Here is a 20,621-nt window from a genome sequence, read left to right as displayed (position 1 = left end):
CATGGAAACGAGTGGCGGAGTCCCGCCCCCGGGATCCTCGCGGAACCAACCCGGACGACGGCGAGCGTCGCGACGCCGGCCAATGCGGGCGCCAGGGCGGCCTTGGATATACTCGGTTTCAAACGACACCCTTCCATCAGAGATACCGGCTGCTGCGGTACGCCAGCTAGCGGGAGGGGCTGCCGATGATCGCGTCACAGGGGAAGGGAAGGGGGGTTGAAATCGCGCCCTGAATCGCGCCGTGCTCACCGGCGATACGCGCCCTAAACGTCGGTGAACGACGGTGAGAGAAATCAGTGAACGACAAACGGTGTTTCACGCGATACGCGACACCCGACATCCGTGCGCGATCAGCGACACGATCAATCCGACACCATCGGAGGGATGAATCCGTGGGGATGAACGTCGCGTAATTAGCTGAGTCAGATCGGGGACCGCGATCACCTCGAGTCGAGGTTCTCGCCGATAATCTCGTCGATGCGGCACGGCGAAACGGAAGAAAAGTGATCCCAGAGATTAATCCCCTTTCCTCCCTCGCGGATCGCATCGAATCGTCGCGAGAGGAATCGAATACGCGTAATCGCGACATTAAAGTAAACACGCGCGCGCGCGCGCGCGTGGTGACACGGTCCAGAGAGAATCCGTGTCATCTCGCCTGGCGCGAGAAGGATTCGCCTATCGGATCGTATCGATACAGGACTGGCCGAGGATTATCCTCTGATCGAGATCCCGCTCGTCGCGAGGCGAGGATGTGATATCGCGAGACATGCACGCGTCGTAGTCGCAACGTTCGCGTCGAAGGAAAAAAAGATGCAGTCGACCTGCCAGCAGCAACAAGCTCAGCCAGGCCAGAACGGAACTTCCGCCAGCAGGACGTCGTTCCTTATCGAGGATATCCTTAGCCGCGGCACCGTCACCCCGCACGCTCACCATCATCAGCTGCATCATCAACACCTGACGTCGACTTCCGGCCACGGGCAGCACCATCAGTACCAGCAGTTCGCCAGTCTGCTTCCCGGCTATCCCACGGCACCGCCCGCCGCGGCGGCCTTCTTCTTGGGACCGCTTTTCGGTAGCGCTGGCATGGGGGTTGGCGTGGTGCCGGGGGTCGGGGAACTGGCAGCCTTGAAGCATTGCCGACGACGGAAAGCCCGAACTGTGAGTAACATCCCTGAGTAAATTCTCTTTTATCTGAAATAAAATCGCATTTACATAATAATGTTCTATTTTGCAAACCGTAAACTTTATGCAAATCTTCTGCGGACCGAATCGCCGTTTGTAGATTGATCCAACAACATCTTCAGCCGAAGCAAAGCGCGCGGATCAAATTCAAATCAACTCGCATATAATTTTCACATGTAATTATTCATAGAAATAAATAGTAATAATAATAATAATAATAAACTATAATCAATTTTCATGTCGATCTGCTTGTCAGCTTGTTTGCTCAAATTTAACTTTTCAATTGTGTAGTGTCATTGTTTCGTGTCTCGGTGATATTTATATATATATTTTTTGTCTTTTCCCTCCATTTATCTCTCTCTCAACTGTAGGAGACAAGACTTTGCTTCCTTCAGGTATTCAGCGATCAACAACTGGCGGGTTTGGAGGCGAGGTTCGAGGTGCAGAGATACCTAAGCACGCCCGAGAGGGTAGAGCTGGCGGCGGCATTACACCTGTCCGAGACCCAAGTGAAAACGTGGTTTCAAAATCGTCGGATGAAGCACAAGAAGCAGCTGAGGAAGTTGAACACGAGCGGCAGTGGCAATTCCAATTCGGGGCAACAATCGATATCCGTTACGTCGCCCGCTGGTGAGCCGTGTTCCATTTCATCTTCTGCGTTCGATCAGGTCGCGCCTCGCTGATCGAACGATCGGTTCGTTCCTCTTTCTCTCTTCAAAAAAATGCGGAAAAATGCAAATCGGCAGTGCCACATTCGAATACTCGGTAATGCCGGAAAGACACTTCGCGATGACGGTATCTACGGAATTTCGCATCGAGTAGCCTCCGCAACGCGTAATTCAGTTACCGGTAAATTAAATATCGCGTATCGACTTTTCGATAAACAGCTGCGAGCAGTATTCCCGTACCGCGAGTTAATTAACCCGGATTAATGACGCCGTGTCCTAGATAAGCGCGTACTCATGAATGGCTGCGCCGCTACGATAAAAAAAAAAAAAAAAAAAAAAAAAAAAAAAAACATTGCACCGCGTACACATGTCGATATTCTTTCACGCGTTCGATTCGAAAGCGCGAATCGCGAAGGAGGTGGATCCGAGTCGAGCTTCAATCACATCGACAAGCAAGTTTCATCGTGTGTGACGTCGTAACATCGGGCGAACGTATGCGAGTTAATTAATAATTAATTAGGTGCGGAGATGCGCGGAGATACGAAAATGTTGAACAAACTGCAAGTCGACATGCCATGAATAATCGGGCCATAGTTATCGGGTTAATCTGGCCGGAGCCGGAACGAGGAGCCGCGGGATGGCGCGTTATAACATCGGTTGTCGTTAAATACTTCCCTGTTGTCACGCTAATGGGCGATATCTGTATAATGCAACCAAAATACCGCTGACAATAAATTACGCAAGTTCGGCTTAACTAGCCAGACCGTAACCGTGGTTACGTTGCGAGGAACTATAATCATTAACGGTATCTGCGTAATGGTCGCATTCCGTCGTAGATATTACCGTAATCGCTCGTCGCTGACGTCGCATCGCGGGATGCGTATTACAAATATCCCGGAGGAAAATTCACCGCGATCGTGTCGTTGCTCTCTTAAACGGAATCAATGTATTATTACACACGGAGAGAGACTATAATTACAACACCGTGAATCCGGTGAAATATCGTTGGGAGAGGAGACAATTAGTGGCGGATTGTTTCGATCAGTAATATCGAAATTATTGAAAACAGTGACTATAAACAAAAGCTTAAGAATAAAAAGATATACATCGATAATTTTGGATTTTCAATATTCAATTATGAATTTTATTTGATAAATATGAGGATTGCTCTCAAAAATAATGATTCAAAGTATAGAAAGCTGTAAAAATTATATCTTGCTAATTACTAGCATTTTCATCGTGAAATTGTATTTGTGATCAGTTGGATATAATATGAAAAAGCAAAGTGCGAATATTTGCACAAAAAAGAAGTAAAATATTCATTGAAATCTCTGTTATTATATTTATCGTTAACATTTTCATGGACTCAATTTAAGAGAATATTAAGCGATTGTCGTTTTCATTTTTTGATACCATAGACTTGGCATATTTTTTTCGTGAATTATGCTTGAAATATGTTGTATATGTTGAGACATATTTATATTTTTTAGTATCAGTATTTTATTATTGATAGCATTATTCTTGCATTAATCTTTCAAGTCACATTTATTTAAAGATTTGTTTTGCACAGCTGTTTAGTTTTCATAGAAACAACTTTATTTTCAGATTTTTTTATATAAACCTTTTTGTATTAATATATAATCTTTTTTTATTTTTTAAATAAATCTTTAAAAAAGATTTCATAAAATAAACTTTTTTTCAACTCTAATACTTTCTTTATATTTTCCACTTTTATAAATGAAAGTTCTATATGTGCAGATACTTTCATAGGATAAATATGTTTATATATATTTATGTATATATTTTTATATTTTTTAAGCTTTAGAGCCTAAATTAAATGATATTCGTTTTATGTTACATTATTAAATATTTAAATTTCTTTATTTGATAGTTATTGTTTAAATTAAAATTATTTTTATTACCAGTATTAATAGTTATTTATATATTAATTTAACGAGGGTTAAAATATTCTAAAAAACTATAAACGTTTACTTAAAAATTATTGAATTATCCATTATATATATTCATAAACAACGTCACAAGTAAAAAAATAACTAAAAAAAATAAATGTATATCTAAAAAAAAATCAAAATTTAAAAATCAAAATAAAAAGAATGTTTCTAGGTAAAATCTTCCCTGCGCTCGTTAGTCTATCCCGATATTCGTCGTGTTCAAATATAAAAGTGATCGTCTAACGAGACGACGCGAGACATTTCGAGCGATTTAAATAGTTTGGCCCATGGCGTTCGCATCTTATATACCAAGTTGTTCGTCTCGGTAGACAAGATGGCTTCGTTCGGTAGGAAGGGCTAACCGAGTTACATAGACGTCTCCTTGGCAGCAACCAAGAAGGAGGTATCGAGAGAGGAGGGTGAGTAGGGTGGAGGGCACATAGAAGACGGAGACCGCCTCGGCGTCTTTGGACTCCGAGCGGGCTATGTAAGGAACCCAGGGGGGAGATTCGTTCCCTCCTTCTCGATGCCTCTCTTTCACCGTCTCGTTCCAACTCCCGTTCCACACCCGTCTCTCGGAGAGAATTGCTCAATTACCCGCTAAGTGCTCGGTCAGACCTATATTCTCGATTGTAGCTCGCCGCTAAGGGGACTATCGTAGGCCATAGCGGCGCGTGCCGCGGATTCGACTTTTATTCAAATATCATCGCGATTGCCCGGCGAGAGGCAAAGAGCAACAACTTGACTCCTTCGTCGAGGCGAAAAGCAATTGCGAAAATATTTGCCGCGCCGTGGCGTTTCGACGAACTAATTAAATCGCGAAAATCTCTTTACGAGGGCGCTTCGCTCTCGACAAGTCGACGAGTCGAAAATCACCGGCCAATTTGTCGTCGTCTCGATTTTTCAATAGATACAAATTGATATCCAGTCTGTATCTTAATACAAATGATTACTTGCTGATGTTGACAGAACGTCCCGTAGACTTTTCGCTGAGCGGCGGCCGCGAGTCGCGCGCGAGCAGCGACGCGCCCGTGGACTCCGACGACGAGGACGACGACGAGATCGACGTGCTGGGCGACGAGACGCCGTCGCCGACACCGACGCCGACGGCGACGCCAACCCCGACGCCGACCCCGGCACCGGCGCCCACGCCAACGCCGACGTCGACGCCGACCTTGACGTCGGCATCGACGATCTCCACCCCGACGTCGACGCGAAGCGGCACCCTGCCCCTGTCCAGACGCGGCACGCCACCGAGGATTCTCCACGCGACGATCCATCCGCATCCGCACTCGCACCCGCACCCGCATTCTCATCCGCATCCACACCCGGTCGGCCTGCACCATCCGCCGCAACACGGCCAGCATTCCGCCCAACGTCAGCATCGCTGAGGCACGTCACGACGTGGTCGAGAGTCACCGCTCGTTTCTTGCTCCAGAATATCACGGCAACCGCGCGTTAGAGAGGAAACGGATGATCCTCGTCCGATGGTACCGGTCCCCCCCGGTATCCCGCGACGACCGGATCTACCGAGAATTCACCTAGAGTAAAGCTTGCCGCGTAACGGAGAAACACGGAATTCGGCAGAGATCGAGGGCTCGAGGAAGAAAACCAACGTCCCTGCGTGTCTTTACGTGGTATTTACGTGTCACTGAAATAATTCACGCTATTCACAACGCAGAAACGGAATCGCCACCCGGAGCCGTTCACTGGATTATCCCGCTTGCGTAACGTTAATAAATAAAAAATGAGAAAAAGAAATGGAGTTTTGCCGGTTCCAAAAAAAATCTCTACTTTTTATAGCGAAATACGGTAAATAAATACGGTATCTGGTCTGTTGTTACTTTTTATAGTCAAGTGTAAAAAAAAAAAATAGGCCGTGGTTTTCGTTGAGAATTAAACTGTCATGCTCTAACGCGATGTGTACACTTGCTTTTCCTCGATTATCTTTTCCCAGGTATGTATGGCATTTTTCTAAAAGAATTGAATACGTAATGTAACTGTATTGAGAGAGAGAGAAGAGGGTTGCCGAATTTTTAGAGAACCGAACTTGACTTACATCAAACTAAATTAACGAATTAATTAAAAATATGACAGATACTTGAATGCGAATATTTGCACTTTCTCATTTGTGGCTAAAGATAAGATTTCGTTGTAAAAACGATAATAATCAGCGAGACGATAATAATCAGCGAAAAGTTTTTAAGTTTTCTATATTTTAAATTGCTATTTTTTAAGAGAGGCTTTCATATCTACTAAAAATTCGTATTCAAATTCAAAATTATATCATTCTTTACTCTTAAAGCCGTATCGGACCACAAATTGGAGATTAAGATTGGAGATTTCGACTAATTAGAATAACCTTGTTCAACAAGCAAAGATTGAAATTACAGATCAGTCTATTTTTCAATCGCGATATTAATAATGATTTCTAGCCACGTGATAAACACGCAACATTTATATGACAAATAGAAAATAAAATTAATTTGTGTTTTGTTAAATGTCAATGTCGCAACGCAATTAATAAGGTACTAACTCCGATTAAGATTGTTGAATTTCGAATAAGAGAACGATCTTGTAAATATAAAATAATTTAATTTATATATATATTTTGTTACAAATCTGCATCTGATCTGCATCATCATAAATCTCAATCATGATGCAAATCGCAACTTTATAATGTGATTGGACATCTTCAATCTTTAATCGGCAATCTCAATCTTCAATGCGTAAACCTGCAAAGCGAGTAAAAATCGAAATCGAATTTCTGGATGCTAATTTTATATAGTCACTATTATAGTCACTATTTTCAGCAACCTATTGAAACAATTTCTTCTAGATAATTTTTTAAGTGAGATTTCGTTGAATGTAGTGTCGACTAGCTTACCACTACTCTTCAGTGATAACACGCTAATCTCATTTATGAGAGTGGGACGTTGCCTCTCGGCGGGCCTAACTGGCCGCGTGCATCGACATTGACATTTAATTGCGTCGCGGATCGCAGCGGATGATGATCGAGGTCTCTTTACGTTGATCGTTTCGTTAATGGACGGCACGACATTTCGTTGCCCGTGGCACGAAAGACATTTTCTTCGCGAAAGTTAACGAGGCGTCGAGTCGACAACGGAGGGAGCAACGGAACACCCCGCGACGCTCGCGAGATTAATTATTAAGGCCGTAATTACGATCGAGCGGGATCGACGCTTTTTCTCTCGTACGACGCCACGACGTCGCGTGCGATCTCGCGCGCGAAGCGGAGCGAATTTTGCTACCTGTTGCGGGGGGAGGGGGGGGGGGAGGGGGGTGACGTTAGATCGGCAAGATCGGCAAGTACCTGTTAGGAAAAGGGACACGACATCGCGGTGGATTTTCCGGCGGGCGCGCGTCGGCGTCACACACGGCCGGCTAGGCGGCTGCGGGGCACGTCGTGCTTCCAGTTGGGGTGAATCCTAATACCCAGATAATGGGAAGTAATTGCGAGGGATCAGAGCGAGCGAAGCTACTCTGTCGGCTGTTGGGTTCGGGATCGCAGCGGGATGCGCACAGAGAGAGAGAGAGAGAGAGAGAGAGAGAGAGAGAGAGAGAGAGAGAGAGAGAGAGAGAGAGAGGGAGAGAGGAGAGAAAGGGAGGGAGGGAGAGGGTCGTACCGCGCTTCCATCCCTCATTCCCTTCATCCCTCTCCTCTCCTTCCCTACTTTCCCTTCTCACCGTCGATTCGCGGGAGTGGAGAAAGAGGACGAAGGGAGGATCGTAATTGTGTTATCGGGACGAAATCACGGGGTACATTCTCGGATACACATCGGATAGATAGATGGATACGCGCGTCGCGAAACCGTGCATCGCGAGATTCAATCTGCGTGAGATTTATTTCTCCGGGAGACGCGGGGCAGAGAAAGGAGAATTGTGCGATTGTGTCTGTGTACCGACGTTGCACGATGCTGCAACGTTCGGACCCTCGGAAGGAAGGAGACATTCTCTCGGAATGCGATTCATCCGAGGGATAACTCTCGCAAACGAAACGCTGCGCGGGGGGTCGCGAAAGAATGGGGGGGGAGGGGGGGGAATGGGCGGGTGGCGGAGGCGCGGAGAGGGCGCGTGTGCTTTGATGCGGAGGCAAGTATTGCTGTGGCGTTGTTTGAAGGAGGAAACAACGCCCCGGCCTAGCCCAGGTAAGCTGGTAAACTAATGAGATCACCGGGCCATTTATGACGTTTATTAGATTCCGTTAAGACGCCTATTATTACGGTACGTAAATAAAAGGGGGAGAATTCGCGCCCCTCGTCGGAGGGAGACGCGGAGCGGAATGCGGCGAAAATAATGAAATAAAGGACAATGAAGTGGCAGGTACAATGGCCAATAGGGCACGGAACGAGAGCGAGGACGGGCAAGGCGCCGGCGGGTGGCGAGAGTACGCGGGTCCTCTCTCTTTCCCTTTCACCCCCGTGTGTGGAAGGGGGTGCTGCGACAAGGGGTTACAGAGCGAGCCGCGCTTTAGTTCGGCGGGCTAAATGCAGTGGGCGTGTTCCCATTACTTTCATTATTTTCAGTCGCCGGGGTTCGGCGGGCTATCGATGCCCGAATGTAACGTTAGGTCGTTCGTGCGTGTAACGCGACCGGCGAAAGGTGGCCGACCCTTCTGAATCCTTCCGCCCTCCTTCGCGATCTTCCTCTCCCTCCCCCTCCCCCCTCCTCCTTCCAGCGATCTTCGCTGCGAGATCGATGGGGAATCGATCGACGGCGACGGCAGATTCGCGAATTTATCGGCGCGGTGAGCAAAGATCAATTTAATCCGCTCGAAAAGCGGACAGGGGAGAACGAGGCGAATTTATGCCTCCCTCTCCCCCGAAGTAGAGGAGGCCCCGCGCGAGGGTAAACCGTTAGCCTAACAAGCTGTCAAGACGTCGCCGCGTGTCAATTCGCGGCTCTCCAACGATCCCCGAAATAAAGCCGCCTAAAAACCCTTCAGCCGTCGGTCCGTCTACGACGAGCCGCGGACGAGAGTTTTCAGTTTCCGGCTGTAAAACGTCCAAAGGTCTCTCTCTCTCTCTCTCTCTCTCTCTCTCTCTCTCTCTCTCTCTCTCTCCGTTTTTCTCTTCTTTTTTTTTTCCTTCTTTCTACGCGGAAATTCCTACTTAATTACGGGGACTCGTCGAATCGGAGAGGACGGCGCGCGACGTGAGGAGGATCACGGAGGGACACGTAATACGCGAGGAAAGGAGAGGATACACGCTATAGAGAGACAACGGCGTTACTGTCCACGTGCCGTTTAACTCGATCACAGTGGCAATCTGGCCTCGTTTCAACCTCCGGTTACTACGACGCTTCCGCTAACAAATAACATTGTCGTCGATCCTGCGGGGGCGTTCTGATTCGATTTGCGCACCGTGAAAGCGCGCCCGGGGAAGGAGCGACGTGGCGAACGTAATGCGAAATGCGACACGCGGCGAGGATGAAAGGCCCGTCGAAAATGCCGCGTATGTTGTCTCTCGGCGCGCTCCTAATCAGTAATTTCGAAAAGCGCGAGTCGGCGCGATTGTTTAAAAGCCGCGCTACCCCGCTCGGCCTGCTACATTGGCACAAAGTACAGGGTAAGGGCACGGCACCCCGCGACACACACATTTTTTTCTATAACTCGGTACTCGGCGAGATCCCTATCTACACGGCATGTTTAAAAATAATTGCCGCGGTAGATCCGACGATAGTCACGGAGTCGCCCTCACCTTGGCGCTTCCTGGCCTCTCGAGTGGTCCTCGTTCTACGATATAAAGGCGAACTTGCCTCCGTCGTCCCCTTTAGGCGAGGGCGCACGCGGCCTCTTCCGCCACCGGTCGAGTGGCACCCCACCTTTCATCCACTCTATCACGGCGTTTAAAGAAGTAAAGACTAAAGGTCCTTTATACGTGTCGAGTGATCTCACCTCAAGATGGACCCGCTCGAAAAGCAGTCGGGGCTGCTCGACGACAGAGGGGATGGCGCCTGGTTTGTTACGCGAGAGTAAAAAAAAAAAAGAAACGTATCAGTGCAGCCCGAACGTAATCATCGTCGTTAAATCGCCGATGTACGATCCACGACGGACCGGAACGGGATGCGGACTTGCGGACGGAAAAATGTCTCTCTTCCCTTTTCTTTCAGTGTTTACAGCATTTATATTTATTTCACGTACAACTTGTATATATTATAATTATAATCGACAAACAGTAGTCTCTCATAACGGAAACAATTATTATTAAATGCGATTATAACTAAAGGGGCAAAGATACGCCCAGCCAGATAAGGCCTGAGCCTCCTACATTCAAAAACAAGATTACTATATATATATATATATATATATATATATATATATATATATTAGCCTTTGAATATTACAGAATTAGCTTTGTATATATGTATGTGTATATTGTTTTAGGGAACTTTACTTCTAACGGTTCTTAGTATTGTTTCATATCATTTCTCCCTCGTGCCCTCGATAAGGATCTCTCACGGGTCTACGATTAACATTGCGAGACCTCGCAGGAATCTCAACTTATTAAAAATACACATCGCTCGCGGATGTATTATTATTGCGCGTTATATGTATTTGTGCACAAGTACTCGTCATTAGGTACCTCATTTATAAGGGGGGGGGGTTTTTTCCAGGCGTTGTCTAGACACCACTCTAGTTAGGCCATTTACTATCTCCAATAAAATTATCCGGGAAAGCGCGCGCTATTAAATCTCTAAATATTTTACCATTAATAATCAATAGTAAACCTGTACAACGTGTACCCGAACGCTGTTTATAGGTTTTCATGACAGACATCCGGAGTATGCGACGAAAACGATTACGGAGGGGAGGGAGGAGAGCACGGTGATGATGCGATTATCGTTATAGTTTAAATCCACGACTCGGTCAAAATTGATGATCAATATTAAAAGAAAAAGAAAAAGATCGTGTCGGCGAGAAACGGCAGCATCGTTGTACGACGCGAAAATCATGATTCTGACCGACGAGTCCTCATGCAAGAATTCAAACGTCGTCGCGCAAGTAGTAGTCTTAATTAAATGCCTCGAGAATTTGCAAGAGATCAAAACGTGCGTTTCTCCCGTACGGCCCTCGGAGTATTAAATTAGCGGTTTGTTCGTTTGTTCGAGGCTGCATACGGGACGTGGCGACGCGAGCACGACTGAGATCGTGCGAGCCGATAATTAATTACAGTCTTGTCGAACGGTTTCCGCGAATCGTGCTTAAAAAGCGAAAAAAAAAAAGAAAACGATCCGCCTGTTGCGTCTTTGTGGAAACCAGAGGAGAGAGAAAAAAAATCAAAAAGAGGGGAAAAGCGCATTCTCTTTTTCACGGATTAAAAAAAAAAAAAAAAAAAACGCTTGGAAAAAAAAACCAATAAAATAAAGAGATAAAAGAAAGCTATGAACGTAAACTGATCCTAATGTCGTCCGTGATAGCGATGAGATGAAGCGAAATGAGGTAGCTAAGCAGAGCTGCTGCTTAGTGATCGAAACTTAATGAAACGCGAGGCCAATGAGCGCGATGCACGCGATAAACGTTAAAGTTCATAAGGAACCCGCAAATGGTTCGATAGTAATCTTGATTTTAAGCGAGCCTTCCATCGACAAGCGCATACAAAATCAATATATGTTATACATGTAATAACTAATCGAGAGAATTAACACGGTTCCAAAAGATCATTATGGACCAGTCCATAAGGGGAAAATAACATTGACGCGCGAATTGAAACGTCCAGTTTTAACGCCGTTCGAAACGAACCTCGTCGAGGTTCCCTCCGACGTTCAATGCGCAATTTAGTTAGACTTTCATGTATGTACCAGAAATTTTCGGTGACTACTCGCGAGAGGAAAATGTGTTACCCATCTAAATTTCGGTGAAGTTAATTTCGCTATCCGAAGGACCATTGAACGTGAACCAGATTTTATACGGTTCACTTCAGAGGAATTTTTTCTAATAAAAAAAAAAATAAATAAAATAAAAAAAAAGTCAAGATACGGTTAAGGTTTTTTTCCCGCAAGGGATTTTTACCTACGACGCGTAAAAGCAACAGGTGAATCCAACGTCTTGTGTGATGCGAGAAATTTACACACGAGACATTGTTGACTCTGGTACATACAAAGCAGTTGAATTACTATTATTATATATGTTTTCTCGCTAGCACATAACAGTATAAAGAATGAGTAAATATAAAAATCAAATATTAATAATGATAATAATAATTACAAAGAGAATCGTTATTAAAGCTTCTAACAATAATAAAAATGAAACCTTTCTTTGAGTTCGTAATAAATTAATGAGCTTTAAAAGCGCGTTCGTACAATTCAGCTAACAATGGCGATCGACGATACGAGGATGAGTTATGATTCGCCTAACTAGTTTCGTCGTCCTCTCGTCGCAATTCACCTTCATTATCAATCACGTTACACACAACGACGTCGGTGAGATTCAAGTGAAAGCGATTTAGTGTAATCTAGCTAAAAGAGCGTTTGGCAGAATTACATAAACAATATGTTATCGAATGCAGTGGCATTCGCTCGCAAGTAGTACAAATAAGCCCAAGTTAGCGTATACATACCTGGGATATCGAATATAAATTCAATAAAAATATGAGTTGTAAGTTATGTGGTTTAAGATAACATTCTCTATTATTATCATTTAGATATATGTCTGCTCTCGATGTACCATTCCTATTAGTTGCCCTATATTCGCTGCTTCGTAAACAAAAGTAAACGCGGCGTTAAGAACAGGGTTATGGAATTTGGTCGCGTGGTTGATTAGATTCAATATTATAGCCGCCCTATAATTTACACTTGTTCTAAGACGCAGGTAGAGATCGTATTACGCGTTAACTACTTAAGAACTCATTTACGCTAATATAGAGAACGAAAGATCGTTCTCCTTCTCTTTCTTTGTCTTAGAAGGACCAAATTTCATCAATGAAGAGAAGGTCTCGAAGCTCTCTGTTTCAACCTTGTTAATAATGCCTGCTCGTCGTCTTCCGCTTTCGACGAAACTCCGCGGAAACTCTCCGACCGATATTTGTCTCTCAAGAACGTCCTTCTCTCCTCTTTGTACTTTTCAATTCTTTCTCTACACTGCGGGTCTCCCAAATCCAGGCCGCCGAGATTCTTTAGTTGGATCTTGTCGGGGGCGTTAGAACAGGTGCCGGAGCTGGTGCCAACATTAGGGGTCGAGCAATGCTGCGCGTCCTCGGATGTTGGTTTCACCGAAAGCGAGATGTCCCCCGTCATTCGATTGAACTTGGCCTCGTCCAAGGAACGACTCAGCGCCGCTCGTGTTGCTCGCGCGTGACGCGCTCGCAGACAAGGCGGCAAATGCGATGACTCCTCGGACTTGCCCCTCGCGCAATCCAGCTCCTGTCTCATTTTGCTCTCCCTGACGATCTCCCTGCCAATCTCCGAATCAAAGCTCCTTCGATCTCTGATTGTTTCGCTTTCGTATTTTCTTCTCGTGGACGCGGACACATCTCCCACAGCGCCCCCGGACAATCTTTGTAGGGCCAATTCCTGCAAGATCGCTGCGGTGTCTCGTGGGGGAAGAACCACCGTATCGTCGATGGTCGGAGGCGGGGCGTTCGCGAATGTACTCGACGTATCCAACGTCCGTTCCATAAGCTCGGACGCCCCTTCCGGGGCGTGCGCTACTTCGCAAGGCTCGGCCGCGTTCTCCGAAGGTATTCTCATCTGGATGTTGCCCTGCATTTGATTAGTCTGCAGGCTGGAGCACTTATGACCCTCGTCGCTACGTTTGGAAGCGCATTTACGTATTTGTTGCGTATTAGTCTGCTGTTTCTGTGTATTATTATATCCGAAACTTTGGCACTTCTTCGACAGTTCGTTTGTACAATGGTCATTGTCATGATCGTCTCGCGTTACAGTAACGCTCGTTTTCTGATCCCCATCAGATTTGCTTGTGAACCGTGAACGGTTCATGACGTGCAAGGTGCGCGTCGCGCAATCCCGTTGCTGCGTGGTCGTATCTCTCAGACGATGAAAGTTCTCGAAAGTCTCCGTTTCCCCAAATAGCTCCTTCTCGTCACGCACCTCGTTCCGATTTGTACCAAATACATTCGCGTTATCTGCCTCGATGTAACACGCATGGACCTGCTGCCGCTGTTCCCTCGCATTAGATTCTTCACTCGTATTAATGTCCATCGTGCACGAGTAACGATTGCCGTTCTCTCGATCGCACAATTGAGAGTGGGTATCGTCTGCGAGATTATCTTCGTTTACAAGACCGAAACTCGTCTGCGGATCGGGTTCCACCCGGTCATGACTTGAATTCTTCATATCTGTAATATCGAGTATCATTTCCTCGCTTTCGTTTTGCGTCGGAATATGTCTTTCCATCGAGTCACCAACTCCCATAAACGCGTCCGTGGTTTCAGGCAACGTAAGTTCTAATAATGTTTCGGGGACGTTCTCCGACGTTGGATTTCCACCGCTCTCTACGAAAGAATCATTGGGACTAGTCAATTCGCTGATCGGTGTTGTAAAATTTGTCGTCGTCTTTCCAACAATCACCCAGTCGCCGGAATCATTGCTGCTTGTCGCGCGTGGATTTTCCGTATTAGTAAACACTTTGTCGGAACTGTCGCAGATTACGAATTCGGACTCGTCCAACTCCTGCAGAGTTTGCTCGCACGACATCGGAGAATCGAGATCGGTCGTATTAGATGGCAACCTTGGTAAATCGGTGGTAAGATCGGTGGTGAGACTCGGCGGATCGACAGATTCGCCACATTCTTTGGTTACCTCCTTCCTTTTTTCGTAGGATTTAGACGAGATCTCTACAGAGTGCAGGCTCAGTCCGCCTGTTACATCGTTGCTCGCAGTTGCTTCGCACGAAGAGGATAATCTATTACATGGTGTCATCTCTGTATCGTTGAAAATCGAGGCGACCACACTCGATTGAATCGATGCTCGATTTTCAACGCGCGAGAGCGACGTGGTCGCGTTTCTATTGCGTAATTTCGCATGTTCATCATAAGTTACGAGTCTCTCGCACGTCTCTAATCCCCTATCCCGGTCCTCTGAATTTATGGATAATCTATGGCTAGGCTCCGATGACTTGTCAGAGGACGACACGCTAGCTTCCTTTAATTTATTTGTACCGCTTCCATCGCGTTCGTCGCCAATCTCTAATGGCAAAGTGAAACTTCGGAAACTTATTCTGGGACTATTAGCCGGTATCGGCGATGCGGAGTGAGACCCTTGCAATGTGGCGGGCGTTAATGGTGTAGAAGCTTCTGACAACAATGGCAGGTAGCCTGGCGTTTGTAACGGAGATGGTGTGTCAACACTGTGAATATCTGCACTGGTTGCTACCATCACCTGAAAGATTTGATGAATTATACATAAAGTAGATGCAGAAAATAGTTGACTGGTTATAGAAATTAGAATAGTTTACATTAATTTACCTGATCGGGACTTTGGCTGTCTATGAAACGCAACTCGACGTCGCAGTGCAGTCTTTCCTCTAAACGAGATCGTTTCCTCTTGGATCCACCGGTAGCGGCGGCGCATTGATTTCCTTCGGTTCTTTGCCGACGCGGTGACGCTTCTACCGACGCTATCCCGCCACCTTCCTCTTCCGAAAGCATCCTCATCTCTCGCTCTTCGAGATCGAAATTTAGTTGTATCTCTGAGAGATCCAACGGTGAGGATGCGTTGGGCGCGTCGGCCAAGTGATCAAAGTATGAGTCATGCGAAACGGATCGACTGTGACCGCAAGTTCTGATGGGAGGTGGTCCTCCCAAAAGAGGTCCCAATCCATCCTCGCCGTCTAAGCTGTCGGCGCTCTTGACAGGTCTCAATCGCCGCAAAGAATTCAAAGAGCTTGGCACCGTTTCCGCTTGAGGTGGCGTACCAATTTGTCTCGTCTTCGCAATAGCCCCCCTACCGAACAGCGCTCTCCAATTTAGCGAAGGCGATCGTTTCGAACCATTTCTCTTGCGTGGTAATTCTATGACAGTATGATAACGCAGTGGTAAACCGGCTGGACCCGCCCCTACTTCAATGTAATCTGGTTCGCCTCTGAGGCTTCTATTGCGCGCTTCCTCTAGAGTAAGCAGTCGCGCGGACGTGGTGATTGCCAAAGACTTTGGTCTGCCAACTGGACCATCTCCGAATATAAGTTCCGCATAACAGACTAGAAATTCCGTCACAACCGCTTGGACCCCAACACCTTGAAGCGCTGCTACACCGCCTACTTCTAGTTCCTTGCACCTCAAGAGATTCGGCGCCCAGACGATGGCCACATTGCGAGGAGTCATACCTGTTTCTGTGCCACGTGCGGCTACCCTCACCAGATGACGCATCAAATATTCCAATGTCCTATACGTACAGTTTAACAAAGATTTAAAATAAATAAATAAAATAAATTGTCAAGTCAATTAAAAATAAAAAATGGACTACCTGTAATGCGGTGGCGGTAATTTTCTAACCGCGTCTCTCATACGTCTTAATCTTTCGGCGTCGCTGCCAGCTTGGACCGCATTGACGAAAGTGGAGTAAAGTTGATACGTGCACAATGGATTCGGCAGCTCTCTGAAATACATCTTCAATAACGATGCTACGGAGTGGATATCTTGCAATATACTCTCATCGGAATGCAACGCCGGTACTCTGTCCTCGTCAAAGGCGTTTCGCAATTTCTGGATGTTAGACGTTACGCCACTAAGGCGATATATACCATCGACTAGACCATGTTTCTCTATGAATTCCGCACAGCACGTCAAAACAGTAGGCACTATAATATGAGTAATCTTTTTCATTTCTCATTCTCTTTTACATAATTCACATCTAAATTATTAAAAATGTGCTGAATGAATAAAATTTACCATCTTGACCAGAGTTTAGCAGATGTTCTCCCAAGTCGCAGCCGAATACCCGCTCTCGCAGAATACCAGATTGTTTCAACCTTCTTCTCGAAGGCCGATTCAATATGAAGGATCTAAAGAAAGCGATTAGTTTGCCATGTTTCCGGAGTACAGGTTTTACTGGTAACCTCGATCTGACAGTCGTCGAAACCGTCAAGTGACGTGGCACTTTGTCTCCGATTACGGCAACGCATTCAGCCGGAAAAAATCCAACCGCGAATCCATGTTTTCCACGCCACCATGTACTTTCCCCCGGAGGAGGCATGTCTATAACGGATATCATGTCGCCTACCTGTTTGTTATATAAATCATTTTAATTATTAGTCATCACACGAATTTTAACTGCAGAGGTTTACTACTTTTTGAGTAATAGTGATGTTACCTGGAAGGAGATTTCATCTTGTGCTTGAGCTGTATAAGGTCTCACGGCATACGCCGCAGCGACAGCTGGCGTATTGATGGGACAGGAATCCGATTCTGGAACCAGAATCCTTCTTCCTCTATTATCGAGTTGCAACCAATTTAATACTGGACCACAGTTTAGGCCTTCATGATTCAATTGCGAGAACCGGTTCAAATAATCTTTCAGTATATCACAGGCATTTTTTGGCCGAACATCTGGAAGCTTTGTTAAGGAGGAAAACTTTCTGTCGAATATGCAACGGTGAAGCTGCTTATCAAACATGACGAAGTTGTCATAAGATCTCTGTAGCGTCCAACACGCGTCTCCGGATGTTATTCGTATGGCGTAACTCTCCGAGTCATTGGAGTCCTCGTTGACAGACACCTGAAAGTCAAACTATATCTTACAACAAGATCCTTCATGTTTGTTTTTCGCGTTCAGCGTGTACCTCAAGTGTACCGAGCTCGACGTGCTCATAGTGAAAGTGGGCGCACTCGTCGAGTTTCGGAAAGCGCGCGATACTGCTCATGTTGCTGCCAGAACTGACAGGCGTGCTGAAATCATCCGTCCGGTTGCCGCCCAAGCTCTGCAATTTCATCAAAGAGGTTAAGTACCAAGAATTCCCTCTATACGTCTATATTAAATTTGTATGTAACAAATTTGACATTTTTCTAAAAGCTTTTAAATAAGTGATATGAGCCCATGACGGCCGAGCAAGATATAATTTTTTTAAAACGTAACATACACCATACAAATTTTACTTTAACCTTTGGCTGAGACTCGATGTCGGTGAGCCGGTGAGCACGGGGCCTCTCTTGTGTCGATGGCCCAGGCATCTTTTGCAGCCTTTCCGTGGACGAGGACGAGGAGGACGAGGATCCAGGTCTTCGACTCGATTTGTCGCGCGCCAGGGTGACGGCAGGTTTTTACGTTTCTCTCAGTCGGACCATCGCTTCTCACTTGTCGCAATTATTCTGTACAGACACAACGTAAAATCTGAATATTACTATTGCCAGAAATATTCGTTAGACACTAGATATCCATGTAAGGATATCTTCTTCACATTTCCCAATGACTAATCGTATTTATGTCTGCTTGTTATCGGAGCTCTGCGTTTACTTAAAGATTTAACAAATCTCTGAAGTATCCGATATTAAATTAATAGAAATTTAATTATCTCTATAAGAAAAGCACAGCATGGATTATCGATCGTGGGTTTCTTTCTCACTGACGATCGCTCGCGAAGAAAGCATTCGTCTTTGGAGACGAGATCCGCTTACATTTTTTTTTTTTTTTTTTTTTTTCCTTAACGGCTGTACGTCGCGTGTTATCCGATATAGCGCAACTAAAACCGAAGATTCGTCGGGCAGAGAGGAAATCGTAACTACAGCTCCATCTCGAAACAACTCTTAGACGATCCTGCGACAAATGAACGTCCCGACAATCGCTTAATTCTCTACTCCGGACGGCAGGGTTAAACGTCGCTTTCCCGTCGCGAGGAATCAACGCCGCCCGAACGTTAACGCTCCTCCCTCTCGATTCCCCTCGCCCGTGAGCGCCGATCTCGCGGTTGTCCGTGCCCCGTCGATGCGTTATAACAAGGCGAGTCTATTATCTAAGGCGCGCGGAAGTGCCAATAACCCGAAGGCGCACAACGCGGCTTTTCAGGCCGCGCGACGCGAGAGATCCTCGGCCTCGCGCCGTCGCAAATTCGTGCGCCGAGAGATCTTCCTTCTCTTCTTTTTTTTTCCTATTTTTTTTTTTTTCTCTCTCGTAGAGCAATTCGCGCTCGACACGAAAAAAATTACCACCACGGCGAAACTATTACCGAAATACAGCGCGGATCCACAGCACTCGGACAGGACCGAACGACCGTGTATATTTACATCGCGAACGTACGCGAACGGGCGCGCAGAGAGGAAGAGGAAGAGGAAGAGGGAGAGGGAGAGAAAGAGGAGGAGGAGAAGGGGAGAGGCCGCAGAGAAAGAGGAAAGGGTTGATGTCGCGGATCTCCCTGCGCACCGGCAAGATCGCGAAGACTGCGAACAGCTGTGGGTCCCCACAGCTTCCCTCCCCCTCCCTCTCCTCTCGCTCCTTCTTATTCGTCACTGTGCGGGCCGAATCTTCGTATGGGGATATAACGGCGCTATTATGTCACGAGCGGTGTCTTTCTCCCCCCCCCCTCTCTCTCTCTCTTTCCTTCCTCTTACTCTATCTCTCTTTCTCAGTCAGCCGCACGCCCAACCTTCTCGTCGCGCACACTCGGGCAAGAGTGGTATAACTCGAGGGAGAGAAGAAAGGAGATGCCGGCGCGATGCAACGCGACGCAATGCTGCAAACAAGGCCGATCCATGTCGGAACAGACTAATCGGGACCAAATGGGACTCGAGAGTGCGACCCAAGGGAAGGACATATGTACTCACGCACCGCTCCCGATTTGAGAACCACTGCTCGTCACTGGTCAGCCGGATGTCTCGCCGCGTGCCCAGAGAGGAACGTACGCGCTTCCGCACCGTGTCCGCCGCCTCCCATTTGCCACCGTTCACCGACGTGACGTTGGGACTGGTGCTCGTGGTGTTCGCGCGGAGGAAGCGACGACGAACAACGACGACGGCGATCTCGACGCGGCTTCACATTCGTTCTCAAACCGCATCGCACCGTTCCGCTCGTCGTCGACCGAAACGCGAGTGCAACTCCGCGGGGCGGCCGCGGGAGTTAACCTTCGTCGAGACCAGATCAGAGACGCCGCTTTCCTTACGATGCACTGCCCACGATCCCACCCGCCCGCTTGCTACCCACCAACCCGTCAACTTAACTACCGTCCCAGACCTAACCTAACTTCGCGCGAGCCAACTTGACGTGGCTCGACGCGTCCATCACAAGTGTCGCCAACTTTTGCCAACGAGATTATCATATATCTCGGCTGTACATTTATTTTTATATAATTTTATACAGGACGTTCCGTTTTACAAATTGTAACAACACTTTTAAAGATAGATTCTTTTAGGAAACAAAAATTCGAATACTAAAATGTCGAGGCTGTATTTTAGAGCTGTTAACATTTTAAATTAACGAGTTGTATGTGTGCGTACATAAGAGCGTACGCGCATGCGCACATAAGCTTCTGTTTATCGATACACGATATGTGTATTGATATTGCAACATATCAACATTGCGCATTATATAGTGATTGTAATGCTCGTTAATTAATGGCGAATGATGTAATCAATAAAAAAGTTACTCTACAAGCAATGTAGAGATGAACAATACATTGTTTTGTAAACAAGTGGAAAAGTTTACGGAAATGTTACTTTATTTTATTAAATTGTAATAGCGTAAGCTTATATCTAAATACATCGTTTTTCCTTAAAAAAAAATTCTATTTGAAAAAAACAAGATAGATATTGCGCCATAACATTTAGTGGTATCTTCGATTAAACTTCAATTAACTTAATTGGCAATTAATGTCCATTTTTACTTACAAATTTAATTTATTTAATCTATTCTGTTT

General features: G+C 46.1%; 2 protein-coding genes across 7 annotated transcripts; one reads left to right on the top strand and one right to left on the bottom strand.

The window, feature by feature from the left end:
• The first annotated feature begins 123 nt into the window (after positions 1 to 123).
• Positions 124 to 7,845, top strand: bsh (brain-specific homeobox). Its single transcript, XM_011646835.2, has 3 exons — positions 124 to 1,158; positions 1,578 to 1,812; positions 4,772 to 7,845. Exons 1-3 carry the CDS (start codon positions 811 to 813, stop codon positions 5,191 to 5,193), a joined length of 1,005 nt encoding a protein of 334 aa, XP_011645137.2. The 5' UTR covers positions 124 to 810; the 3' UTR covers positions 5,194 to 7,845.
• A 2,842-nt stretch (positions 7,846 to 10,687) lies between these two features.
• Positions 10,688 to 20,178, bottom strand: CdGAPr (GTPase-activating protein CdGAPr). Of its 6 annotated transcripts, none has more exons than XM_089074729.1 (8): positions 19,321 to 20,178; positions 17,878 to 18,084; positions 17,559 to 17,696; positions 17,090 to 17,506; positions 16,669 to 16,999; positions 16,244 to 16,577; positions 15,247 to 16,162; positions 10,688 to 15,160 (listed from the first exon to the last, which is right to left on the bottom strand). In XM_089074729.1, the coding sequence occupies exons 2-8, from the start codon at positions 17,944 to 17,946 to the stop codon at positions 12,740 to 12,742; spliced, it is 4,626 nt and encodes a 1,541-aa protein (XP_088930855.1). In that variant the 5' UTR covers positions 17,947 to 18,084; positions 19,321 to 20,178; the 3' UTR covers positions 10,688 to 12,739. The 6 variants fall into 6 exon arrangements, with proteins under 6 accessions (XP_088930855.1, XP_011645059.2, XP_011645058.2 ...); XM_011646757.2 differs by having other exon boundaries at positions 19,534 to 20,178; XM_011646756.2 differs by having other exon boundaries at positions 19,538 to 20,178.
• Between the last annotated feature and the right edge of the window lie 443 nt (positions 20,179 to 20,621).

This window comes from Pogonomyrmex barbatus, unplaced genomic scaffold (assembly GCF_055798465.1).
Source record: "Pogonomyrmex barbatus isolate J1 unplaced genomic scaffold, ASM5579846v1 scaffold17, whole genome shotgun sequence".
NCBI lineage: Eukaryota > Metazoa > Arthropoda > Insecta > Hymenoptera > Formicidae > Pogonomyrmex > Pogonomyrmex barbatus.
Note: the sequence above shows the minus strand (reverse complement) of the source record. Positions and strands in the feature narration are given on the sequence as shown.

What these genes read in the sequence shown, in the direction of transcription:
- CdGAPr (XM_089074729.1), bottom strand. Translation starts at nt 17,946, where the DNA reads ATGCCTGGGCCATCGACACAAGAGAGGCCCCGTGCTCACCGGCTCACC. An exon ending in AAGATGAAATCTCCTTCCAG is followed by an intron (nt 17,000 to 17,089) that starts GTAACATCACTA and finishes TATAACAAACAG; the next exon opens with GTAGGCGACATGATATCCGT. An exon ending in ACAGCCAAAGTCCCGATCAG is followed by an intron (nt 15,161 to 15,246) that starts GTAAATTAATGT and finishes CAAATCTTTCAG; the next exon opens with GTGATGGTAGCAACCAGTGC.
- bsh (XM_011646835.2), top strand. Translation starts at nt 811, where the DNA reads ATGCAGTCGACCTGCCAGCAGCAACAAGCTCAGCCAGGCCAGAACGGA. An exon ending in GACGACGGAAAGCCCGAACT is followed by an intron (nt 1,159 to 1,577) that starts GTGAGTAACATC and finishes TGCTTCCTTCAG; the next exon opens with GTATTCAGCGATCAACAACT. An exon ending in ATCCGTTACGTCGCCCGCTG is followed by an intron (nt 1,813 to 4,771) that starts GTGAGCCGTGTT and finishes TGATGTTGACAG; the next exon opens with AACGTCCCGTAGACTTTTCG.